Source organism: Leptonotus elevatus, chromosome 1 (assembly GCF_054856555.1).
Source record: "Leptonotus elevatus isolate MCC_2025b chromosome 1, RoL_Lele_1.0, whole genome shotgun sequence".
Classification (NCBI taxonomy): Eukaryota; Metazoa; Chordata; class Actinopteri; order Syngnathiformes; family Syngnathidae; genus Leptonotus; species Leptonotus elevatus.
Window position 1 is genome coordinate 5,104,564 of NC_141239.1, and position 12,443 is coordinate 5,117,006.

At 42.4% G+C, this 12,443-nt stretch overlaps 1 protein-coding gene across 1 annotated transcript in view; it reads right to left on the reverse strand.

Moving 5' to 3' along the window:
* tnn (tenascin N) overlaps positions 1 to 1,157 on the reverse strand; it is a 40,520-nt gene extending 39,363 nt beyond the window's left edge. The window contains exon 1 of the mRNA XM_086072508.1: positions 1,092 to 1,157. Coding sequence (XP_085928634.1) covers positions 1,092 to 1,101 — 10 coding nt within the window. The 5' untranslated portion in view covers positions 1,102 to 1,157. The remainder of the gene's footprint in view (positions 1 to 1,091) is intronic.
* Positions 1,158 to 12,443: the final 11,286 nt, after the last annotated feature.

Sequence of the window (12,443 nt, forward strand, 5' to 3'; positions counted from 1 at the left end):
TTTCCAAGAAGCGTCTCCCACCCATCACTCCACTTTATAGAACTACATGAAGATTCCGCCTACATTATCTATTTTACTTTAGCCACACGCTACAGTACATATGAACCGAGAAAAAGCATTTGTCCGAAGTAAAAAAAAAAAAAGAAGTCCGGCCAATGAATGTATATGCTTAACACTAACGTAACTCATCTGTGCTATAACATCATGTCTTGAAATAAACACCGCCTGATCTTTCTAGTGTGCGGTACGAGAGGTGTCTACTTCAGACCACAAAATGAGTGTAACGTCAACATGATTTTCAAGGCATTATTTCGAGTAAAAAAAAATATATATATATAGAAAGGTGCAGACCTCCGCAGAGATTAAACTGTTGAGTAAAAGTACAAATTCATTTGGGTCTGTACAAGAAATAGCGTTAGCATAGTTCTGTTTGATTGACGGATCTTGCGGGTGGAGTTGTTCTCAAATCATCTTTCCCTATTGAAATGAATGGAAATGACATTAATCTGTTCCAGCTGCCCAAAAAAACCAAAACTTAATGTTTGTTTTTTTAACCGGAAAATAGCATGCTATAGGAATGTATTTTTCAAAAACACCCTTAAAGTGGACATCAACCTTAAACATTTCGTGACAATAATATGTCATATGTGACCTCACGAGGCTAAACATGACATTCTGATTAATGTTACATTTGTAGAATATGAGTTATGAAGCAAAATCCAGCCGTTTTTATCCATCTTTAAGGGTGGCCATTTTGCCACTTGCTACCAACTGAAGATGACATCACAGTTGCTCAGGGCTCAGGCAACGACCAGTCACAGCTCACCTGTTATCTGAAGCTCACCTGAGCAACTGTGAGGTCATCTTCAGTCGACAGCTAGTGGCAAAATGGCCGCCGCCCTGAGATGGACAAAAACGGCTGGATTTTGCTTCATAACTCATATTCCACAAATGTAATATTAACCAGAATATCATATTTAGACTAAGTGGGGCTGCATAGAACAAATTATTGCCAAGATTTTTCGAATCTGTTTCAATACCTAAAATTATGTACGAGTGTATTTACAGCGTACGTGCTGAGTATGGCCTACCTGGACCCATAGACACTTTTCACTGACAAGCGACGGCGACAGATGCTGCTGTGTTTGTTTTGGAAGCTGCGAATGCACAAATATTGACCTGACAGCAAGACAAGAGTGTGAGGCAAACACATCCTACAAACACACAGAGGGGAGGGGGAGGAGCTATTAAGCGTCAAAACAAAAGGCTGAACGTCTCGCCGCCGATTCTGCACACGTCATTGACCCAGAAGGCGATTCACACGTACCGATGTTCAATGACTATGTTTACATGCAGTCAATATTGGGGGTTAAGGTCAAAATCCCGTATATTGTGAAACATTCGGGGGTAACAAGTGTGGTCCTTTGCTGCATCGTCACGTTTGTTTACCTCTGCTTGCGTATTTCTGGTGGGTTTTGTGTGCATGGACACGTGTATGTGTGCGTATATACAGAAACAGAAAATAATGTGAAAATGAAAATCAAATTTGTTGAAGTAGTTCCTGTACTCAAAAGGGGTAACTCAGGGGTCATATTCGAGTTTTTGTGCGTTTTTACATAGCCTTCAAAAAACCCGAATATTGACAATATTTGGATTTTGAAAGGGTTTTGACTGCACGCCAAAGTCTTAACCGATTTTTAAAACATAAATGAGTATAAAATTGCCATATTTGTTCTTCTTACTGCCCTTTTGGTATGCGGTGTACTCGAGAGGATCAGCACGACACGCCGCACATATAAATGATACCTCAACCATGGCGTAGTACCAAAACCGACTTGTAAGTGGCAGCATGGTGCCAAAAGGCATCCAGACTGCCGGAATATACAAAAAAAGAGAGTAGACAAGATGGCCTATGAGCCAATGAGAAGTAACGTCGTCACAGGGCGGCCATCTTGGGACTGAGCTGCTTGGCACTCATAACATGGAGCGCGGACTTTGAAATAGGTGCTCCCCCAAATTTTCAAACAATTTTCATTTTTTTCTGACAAAAGAGATGACACAAAAAACTATGACATGTTTTTTTTTTTTTATCTCAAATTTAAAAATTCAGCATGAATCATAGCCACGTTAAAATAGGGGCACCAGATGTCCCAGTTTACCGGTCGGTACATTCACAGTTTTGAGCCTGGTTTGTAATAAACCAACCGGTTTGTAAATCCATCAAGAATTCAGCGAGTTACGAGACCGGAGCAGTCCCCTGTCCTAAAATGGCCGACCAGTGACAATGCTGCCGACTCCGCCTTGAGCCATGTTGTGTTCTTATAGATCGAAAATATCTTGCCTTTACCTGTCCTCGCTTTTTCGATCACACTCAATCACAAACGATCCCTTTTAACACACCGCACACCACACGATAATCTGTCAGGATCATCTTAAAACATGCGACAGCCCGTCTTTTGCCGTCTCTGATCGGAAAGGGAGCAAATGACCACACCGTAGAATAATCACTCAGGAAAATCTTTCAGGGAGATCAGAGAATCAAGCCGTTGCTGATTTTGATCTGAAGGGAGGCAAAACGCTGACATACGTTGTGATTTTTGGATGAATGAATGCGGGTTCACAACGGCGAGCTTCGCCTCGCGAATATATCTTGTGCGGTGACTTTTCTATGCCGGTGGTCAGCAGGGCTCCTGTGCAAAGTAGAAACCCAATGACGCAGCGATCCCCAGACACAACCCCCGCCAGACAAACCAGCAAAAAGGAAAGTGAGCGTTTATCGTTCAAAGGGCGGAGCTTTTGTCTGTGGGGCCGCCAGGTGAGAAGGTAAGCCGATGAGCCGCGGCCGTGAGGCTTCCGTGAAAAGCTGCCGCATTATGCAACCTGAAGGCCTTTTTTTTTTTTTTTTATAAGCGGCCCATTCACTCAGGGATGTGGGACTCTCTGTCTCCCTGGCTTTACAGCGTGGTACATGGCTGAGGGCCTACATCTGGAACTCGTTTCCAGGGCTTGTGGAGGTCCCCTGAGCCATGCACAGTAGCATTAAATGTAAATTTACGGGATCAGCCGCCACCCCTAAAGCAATCCAAGCTGCTCCTCGTTATTATGAATATCTACCCTTCAACGTGTTAGCATCTTAAGGGAAATGAGCGTTGACGGGTAATAAAGGATTATCTCACAAAAACGGGGCTATTAACTGGATGGCAGCTCTCTTTTTTGGAGGAACTCAAATCCTCCGGATTTATGGAAATATTATTTTGACTTACCTTTAGTACTGTAAAATCCTGTGAGTAATAAAAAAGAAAAGAAAATAATAATAATAATAATAATAATTATTATATATATATATATATATATATATATATATATATATATATATATATAAATCCATTCAGCAATATATCAGGATGTTACAGTGCACAATTTTCGAATCGATCCAATATGTGGCCGAATCGATTTTGATCCCTTTTTGATGGAAATATTCAACAATAATGTCTTACTCAAGGTCAGGGTTCACGCTTTAAGCATGGAGGAAAAGAATGTTATATTAATGGAATATTAAGCCTTAATATTTTTATTTCAGTGCTGCTCAAACATAAAACAGACAAACAGAATAAATACATTTTCATACAAATCTTACATTGTACATGTACATGTTTACTCATAAGTATTTTCTAAATTTGAGTAAAAGGGGAAAAAATAATCCATTTATAGATTCGTATCGGGATTAATCGGCATCGAATCAAATCGTGACCTATGAATCGTGATACGGATCGAATCGCCAGGCACTATGCAATTCACACCCCTAATATATATATATATATATATATATATATATATATATATATATATATATATATATATATATATATATATATATATATATTCATTTATATTAAATAGAAAATTTTATATTAAGTTTATATATATATATATATATATATATGTACTAAATAGAAATAAATTTGTAAATTCAAATTACAGTCACTGTTAAAAAAAAAGTTTCATAGTCAAAAATAACAAATTGCTTTAACTATTTGTGTAGTTAAGATTGAGCCCATTTCAAACAGTGGTCAATTTTAGTGAAGGAGAGGTTTTCAATTTGATTAAGGCGGCGTTAAAGGGGTCTTTAAAAATGTGACTTTTTAACCCTGAAGCAGATACTCTTTACTATGATAAAAAAATGTCACTTTTGTGTTGCAGTGTTAATATTGCTTGAGTGTAAAAATATTAGGGATACCCCTGCACAGTCCACACAGTCAACAGTCCAAAAAATACACGCCAAAAATATAAAACACTCAAAAATGAATGAATTACAAAATAAATAAACATTAAATTATAGAGTTAAATTAAAACAACCTTAACAATGGAAATATTAAAATTTATATTGGGCAGGTGTATCTATTAAAAGAGTTTGGTCAATGTATATCTATAATTTTTTTGGGGAGTAATCAAAATGATTTTGCCTCAAATAAGCACATTTAACAGCATAAAAACACAGACAGATGAGACATTCATTCATGGTGTCAGAATTTCAACGACCAGCACCAACTGCATGCGATTGAACAATTAGATGCAATGATTATAAAACTATTTCCTCACCCTTGATTGTAGAATTCCTTCTTGTGTCACCTGTTGACGAATCAAAGACCTCCTCACCACTGGAGATTATTTTCTCTCTCTCTCTCTCTCTCTCTCTCTCTCCCGCTTGAGTTGTTAAACACTCTTCGCAATTGCCTGCAGGCCAATGGGCAGTAATTTGGGAGTGTCTCCTCTCCTTGTGGGATTCAAAGAGGAGGAAGTGAAGGAGGAGAGCACTTTTGAGCAGCTTTGAATGTTTTTATTTGATTTTTCTTTGCCCCCCACAACTACCCCCCCCCCCCCCCCCCAAACCACTCCACAATGTACTCAGCCCTCTCCACACACTTTTCCATCAGCGCAATACTTTCTGTACCTTGAATAATATTAGTCTTGTGTAAGGTTTTGGTTATGGTGGCAGAGGACGAGGGGTGAAATCATGTGTTCAGCAAAAAAAGGACGACTGGATGAAGGCTTGTTTCAAGGAGGAAAAGCCAAGGAAAGCTTCATTTAGGATAAAGAGTCAACGGGGAGACGGATCTATTTAAAATAAGCACAAAAGAGCTTCGGACATCATAATTGTCGCTGTTAGACCTCCCAATGTCAAGGTTGCCAGTACTTTACCCTGACAGAGGGAATGGCTGCTAATATATTTGAGGGATTCACACTCGTGTGAGTTGGGGTGTAAAGGAGCTTGTCAAGTGAAGTTGTTTTTAGAGTGACAAACATTTTGGAACCTCTCGGAACCCATTGTGTTCGTAAGTTGAGGACTGCATATAACAATTGCGTTGTATTCATTCAAAATTTCCAATTAAAGCAATTGAGGGCTGGAGAGGAGAGCAGCCCACGCAGTGTTACGCCGGACGGATGGTGAAAAAAGACGACCGGGCAGCAGGGCTGGACACTGCGAACATGACCACAAATGCGTCCACTTTACAGTGTTTTCTGGTTAAAAATAATCATAAAATCCTTCGTTCCGTTCACTGGGCGCAAGTGCACATTTTAAGTAGTAGTGCAACGGATCTTCGAGCCATCGTTCGTTCGGATCAAGCGCGAGGACGAGTCGAGATAGCCAACATGCACTGCCTGCTGAAGGCCAAGCAAAATAAATGGCTACCAACTAATACATGGACGTCAATGCAAAAAGGGTCGGTAGGCTTTTATTTTGAAATGGACGCTCGAAGCGCACGGCGGTGTGTCTTCTAACTTGACTCATTGTTACGGGCCACGGTATTTCGTAGCCGTTTCTTCCCCCCGTGTGTCGACGACTAAGATCAACACAACGCCATCCCGAATTCATATTCAATCGCTAATTAAGGACACCAAGAAACCGCTATTTAATTACCACCGTCATTTTATGATACGGCTGGCTCAAGTCTCCGGCGTTAGCAGTTAGCCTATGGAGGTAAATTTGGTGCAAAACTAACTTGTGCAAAAAATTTGTACCTGTAGAAAAAAGTCTAAATTTGTATCTGTAAAAGTCGTGATTTGTATCTGTAAAAGTCGTGATTTGTATCTGTAAAAAAAATGTGTGCCTGTAAAAAAAAAATTTGTGTCTGTAAAAGAAATTTGTACCTGTAAAAAAAAAATGTGTATGTGTAAAACAAATTTGTATCTGTAAAAACAAATTTGTACCTGTAAAAGTCATGATTTGTATCTGTACAAAAAAATTTTTGTACCTGTACAAAAAGTATAAATTTGTATCTGTAAAAGTTGCGATTTGTACCTGTAGAAATGACAACTTGTAGTCAAAGAAGTCGCCACTAGGAGTCACAAGTGGTTTTTCTGCTGCTGTTCAGTGACGTGAGTTTTGCCCCATTTGTCGCGCTACAAATGGAGCAAAACTAATTTGTACTTGTAGAGCGCCGTGATTTGTACTTGTAAAGAAGGGGGCGGGCTCTGGTGTAATGAAGGGTTGTTTTGACCAATCAAGTGAGAAGGATTTGAGCGGATTGGAGCGCAACCTCATTGGTTTAGCGAACGATGGTGGCGGGACTCGCGGAAGGATACAAGCAGGACACATCGTCGCCAACCAACATACATATTAAGAATACTTCTTAATATGTATGTTGAGGAAGAATACTTCAGTATTCTTAATATGTATGTTGAGGAAGAATACTTCAGTCGACTGAAGTATTCTTTTTTTTTTTACAGGTACAAATTTCTTTTACAGACACAATTTTTTTTTTTACAGGCACACATTTTTTTTACAGATACAAATCACGACTTTTACAGATACAAATTTAGACTTTTTTCTACAGGTACAAATTTTTTGCACAAGTTAGTTTTGCACCAAATTTACCTCCATATTAGCCGCTAATGGAATGTAAACATTGACGTCTCTTGCGAGACGGGTGATGCATTCAAATGCATTCGGACATTTCAACACTCACGCAGAAAGAAGTCCATCAATGCATTAAATGTTAAAAATGGCAAATATGTAAACAATGTGGGCTTTCTATCAATCTATAAAAGCTGACATATTTAAAAAGGAGTGATGGGGTGAAATCATTTTGCTATTTTACCGAAATACAATCAATGGTACATCGATTCACTTATGTTTGCAATACCTAATCTAATAACTAGCCCCCCCCCCCCTCATGGTTTTCTTTTAAAGTCAATCTTTACGTCATATGAACCTACGGTATGCAAATTGAGACGATTGTACATCAGCAAATATGGCCATGTTGCACCTCCCCAAAAATGGTGCGACCAAATCCTGTGCAGTGCATCTGATTATTTTTTTTTAAGTTAGTGTAGGGCTCCAGACACCACCGATCCCCCCTCTTTTGTCAGGCACGACGTAAAAAAAAAAATCCACCGATTTTTCACAACCCAAAGTTGGCCTGCCCCCCGCTGCTGAAAAAAATCCTAGAGGAAACACTGACAATCATATATGTCTTTGACATTTTGAGTTGTTTGTTAGCATTAAGTTGAACAGACCTATCTAACACAAAGTTATGTGGTGGTTAAATTCACAATTTGCAATTTGCTTTGTTTTATGTTAAGTTTAACAGTAAATTTAAACAGGAAATGGCAATAAACAGCTTGAAGCCTCATTTCTTTAACAACTGCTGCTTGTTGTGAAGTGAGCTGAATTGAGTTCCTCCTACAGCACTCGTAATGTCAAATTTTTATCTTCACATCAAAGTCCAAAAAAATTGTTGGGCTGTATCTAAAAAAAAAAAATTCCGCTCACTCGTATTTCAAGGCACTTTTTGAAAAAAAATTGATTGCCGGACGTGCAAAGTGTATTTGCAGTGAAAGGAATGGCAAGATTTCCACTTGCGGATGAGGCTGTTCATGTGTTGTGGGCAAAAAATAAATAAAAAAATGTGCCTCTTGACAAGTAGCGTACGGAGGGTTTTTCGCCTAACAATTAGCTGGTGATGGCTGACATGATGCTGGTGTAAACAGTGGGACGGAGTCAAAGCAGGATGGAAAAACCCTGAGATTATTATTATTTTTTTACATTTATTACTAAATGTCAACATTTCTCATTACATGTGAATATATGGAGCATAATAATGAAAGTGAATGCCACTAAGAGGCCTACAAGCTTTCTCACTGTATGTTTAGAAACAAGCGCTCTAAAGTCCAGGCAGAGAGACAACCGGATGCTCCATAATGACACAATCATTATCAAGAATTTACACTTCCTTCCAAAGTTAAATATAACACTGGAAGCAGCTCATTTAAGTTTCCCTTGATGGAGTTTTTTTTTTTACGCCGCATACTAGTGTTAAAAAAATTACAATCATATCACACGTGCGGAATTGTTTTTCCCATCAGAAAGAGATGTTAGTGCTGATGGAATAAGAGCTAACTTTTGGCTAAAAGGACTGAAGATGAAGTCAGTTGATTCCCACTAAGGAATGCACCAGCATCTGTCAAACTGCAAACTCGTCACCGATACCGTGCTGTGTTCGAGGAAGGTCTCACCTGACTCCACGAGGAGCCGTTGGAGTCATTTTGGCAACATTTCATCTCATTTGACTGAAGATATTTTGACTTCACTTTAAATTCGGAACACTTGCCATCTGCTGTTGTCTATCCAGTCTCTTTTTTTTTCAGGGGGGGGGGGGGGGGGGGTCGAATGCCAAACAGACCAACTGAGTTTGCATTCATACATGCATCTGATGACGATAACAGTACTTCACGGGAAAAAGTATTCCATCCATGAACTTATACTTTCACAGAAATGTCTTTGTTTCCTGTTAGGCAACAGACTCTTGTCACAGCAGGTGATGTATCTTTTTAAATGGTTGTTTGAACGCTTTCAAGGAAAAACGATGCCATATTCCCTTTTATTTCACACCGTTCGCTTCACTGCCAAAGCCATAATTTAGCGGTCTAAACTCTAAATCCTCTTGATGAAACACAGCAACAATATTTGGTTTGATTTGACCTCAACCAACCTCTTAATTAGAGAGAGAAAGATTAGCTATTTCTCAATGGCTAGCTAGCTAGCCATTGTGTAAAACTGTAGATATTTTCTACAATAGATAATCTAGCTAGCTAGCTAGCTATCTTAATCTAGTTAGCTAGCTACCTAGCTAGCTGGATGGATGGATGGATGGATAGATAATTTAAATATTCTATTTTTTATTTTATTTTTTATTTTATTTTTTATCTTAATAATCTAGTACTCGGTAGCTAGCTAGCTAGCTGGATGGATGGATGGATGGATGGATGGAGAGATAGATAGATAGATAGATAGATAGATAGATAGATAGATAGATAGATAGATAGATAGATAGATAGATAGATAGATAGATAGATAGATAGATAGATAGATAGATAGATAGATAGATAGATAGATAGATAGATAGATAGATAGATAGATAGATGGATGGATGGATGGATGGATGGATAGATAGATAGATAGCGAATCAAAATATTGTATTTATTTTTTAATCTTGATTAGAAAATGGGCTTTATTACTGGACTAGCATGTCTAATGCCGCAATGCAACAACTTGAACATTTCTGTTCATAGTTGCACCATTAATCTGATAAACGAGTCGAATGCAGGTAATATCGTTAATTACAATATCAATGAATGGCAGATGAAGTTGTAAACATTGGTGTCAGATTACGCCTTTGCTCATTGGAGGAAGCAATTGGTTGAGCGCTCCTGCACACCTGCTGCAGAGCTTTACCTTCATTCCCTGTCCCATCCAGCCAAGATAAATCGCTCCACTGCTGCATGGCGCCAGCCTTATTCCTCGTGGCGACTGCCGAATGCGAGAACACCCAGCTGTTCTTTACAGAATGAATTTCGGCGTCTCGGCCGTTGCTCCGTAATTAACGGGACAAAATCACCGCTCCTGCCAAAAGTGTCAGAGTCTGATTTAATGCTAATGTTCATTACTGTTTAGTTTGCTCAGAGCATCTCAATAATGTGCAGCCAGGGGCGTTAAGTTGGCATCACCTGTCATGTTACAAGTAAGGATGTGGACAAATGTTTTGGGGACCATTAGAGCTACATGAATAATGTGGGACGAATCTTTATTGTCATTGTACAGGAAGGCCAGTACCCGTATTCAAACCCACAACCTCAGAACCGTGAGGCAAATTTGCTAACCACTAGTCCACCTTCAAAAAAGAGGTTCTATATAACAGGGGAAAAAAAGGGCCATCAGAATCATCACTAATAAGCCTTGTAAAGATCCAACAAATCTATTTGTGAGTCATCACCTTATTGTGGTGTAGGGGTTTGCGTGTCCCAATGAGCCTAGGAGCTGGTTGTCTGGGGCTTCATGCCGCTGGTAGGGTCACCCATGGCAAACAGGACCTAGGTGAGGGACCAGACAAAGCATGGCTCAAAAGACCCCTATGATGAATGTCAATTTTCGATCGTGGTTTCCCTTGCCCAGACGCGGGTCACAGGGGCCCCCCACTGGAGCCAGGTCTGGAAGCGGGGCTCAAAGGCGAGCGTCTATACCCATGGGGCCCAGCCGGGCACAGCCTGAAAAGTCAACGTGGGTCCCCCTTCCCATGGGCTCACCATCTGTGGGAGGGGCCAAAGGGGTCGGGTGCGCAGTGAGCTGGGTGGCAGCCAAAGGCGCATGGCCTTGGCGGTCCGACCCCCGGTTACTGAAGCTAGCTCTGGGGACAATGGAATGTCACCTCTCTGGCAGGGTAGGAGCCCGACCCGGTGTGCGAGGGCGAGAAGTTCTGACTAGATATAGTCGGACTTGCCTCCACACACAGCTTGGGTTCTGGTACCAATCCTCTCGAGAGGGGCTGGACTCTCTTCCACTCTGGAGTTGCCCACAGTGAGAGGCGCAGAGCAGGTGTAGGCATACTTATTGCCCTCCGGCTAGGCGCCTGTACGTTGGGGTTTACCCCGGTGAACGAGAGGGTAGCCTCCCTTCGCCTTCGGGTGGGGGGACGGGTCCTGACTGTTGTTTGTGCTAATGCTCCGAACAGCAGCTCAGAGTACCCACCCAGTGTTCTGGGAACTCCCTCGTTCTGCTGGGGGACTTCAGCGCTCACGCGGGCAATGACGGTGAGACCTGGAGGGGCGTAATTGGGAGGAACGCACCCCCCGCCCCAACCCGCCACCCCCGATCAGAACCTGAGCGGTGTTTTGTTATTAGACTTCTGTGCTCACCACGGACTGTCCATAACGAACACCGGAGATGTCAACTGATCACCACCTGGTGGTGTGTTGACTTCAATGGTGGGGTAAGATGCTGGTCTGACCTGGCAGACCCAAACGTATTGTGAGTCTGCTGGGAACGTCTGGCAGAATCCCCTGTCAGAAAGAGTTTCTCCCTTGTCCCGAGGGAGGCGAGGGACATTGAGTCCGAGTGGACCATGTTCCGAGCCTCCATTGTTGAGGCAGCTGATCTGAGCTGTGGCCGTAAGGTCGTTGGTGCTGGTGGACACCAGCGATAAGAGATGCCGTCAAGCTGAAGAAGGAGTCCTATTGGGCCTTTTTGGCCTATGGGATTCCAGAGGCAGCTGACAGGTACTGGCTGGACAAGCGGAATGCAGCTTCGGCGGTCGCTGTGGCAAAAACTCTGTGAGGCCATAGAAAACGAATTCCGGACGGCTTCAAAGAAATTCTGGTCCACCATCCGGCGTCTCAGGAGAGGGAAAGCAGTGCACCATTAACACTGTGTATAGTGGAGATGGGGTGCTGCTGACCTCAAATTGGGACGTCGTGAATCGGTGGGGAGAGTACTTAAAAGATCTCCTCAATTCCACCGACACGTCTTCCTTTGAGGAAGCAGGGTCTGAGGACTCTGAGGTGGGCTCCCCTATCACTGCGGTGGTTGGAAAGCTCCTCGGTGGCAAGGCCCCGGGGGCGGATGAGATCCGCCCGGAGTTCCTAAAGGCTCTGGATGTTGTGGGGCTGTCGTGGTTGACACGCCTCTACAACATCGCGTGGACATCGGGGACCGTGCCTCTGGATTGGCAGACCAGGGTGGTGGTCCAACTATAGCAGGATCACACTCCTCAGCCTCCCTGGTCTATTCCGGGGTGCTGGAGTCGGGAAGTCGAATCTCGGATTCAGGAGGAGCAATGTCATCCGGCAGGGACTCAGTGTCAAGCTGCTACTCCTCCGCGTTGAGAGGAACCAGTTGAGGTGGCTCGGCATCTGGTTCGGATGCTTCCTGGACGCCTCACTTGAGAGGTGTTCCGGGAATGTCCCACCGGCGGGAGGCCCCGGGGACGACCCAGGACACTCTGGAGAGACTATGTCTCTCGGCTGGCCTGGGAACGCCTTGGGATCCTGTCGGTGGAGCTGGTTGAAGTGGCTGGGGAGAGGGAAGTCTGGGCTTCCTTGCTAAAGCTGCTGCCCCCGCGACCTGACCCCGGATAAGCGGTAGATGATGGATGGATGGGCAAATCCAT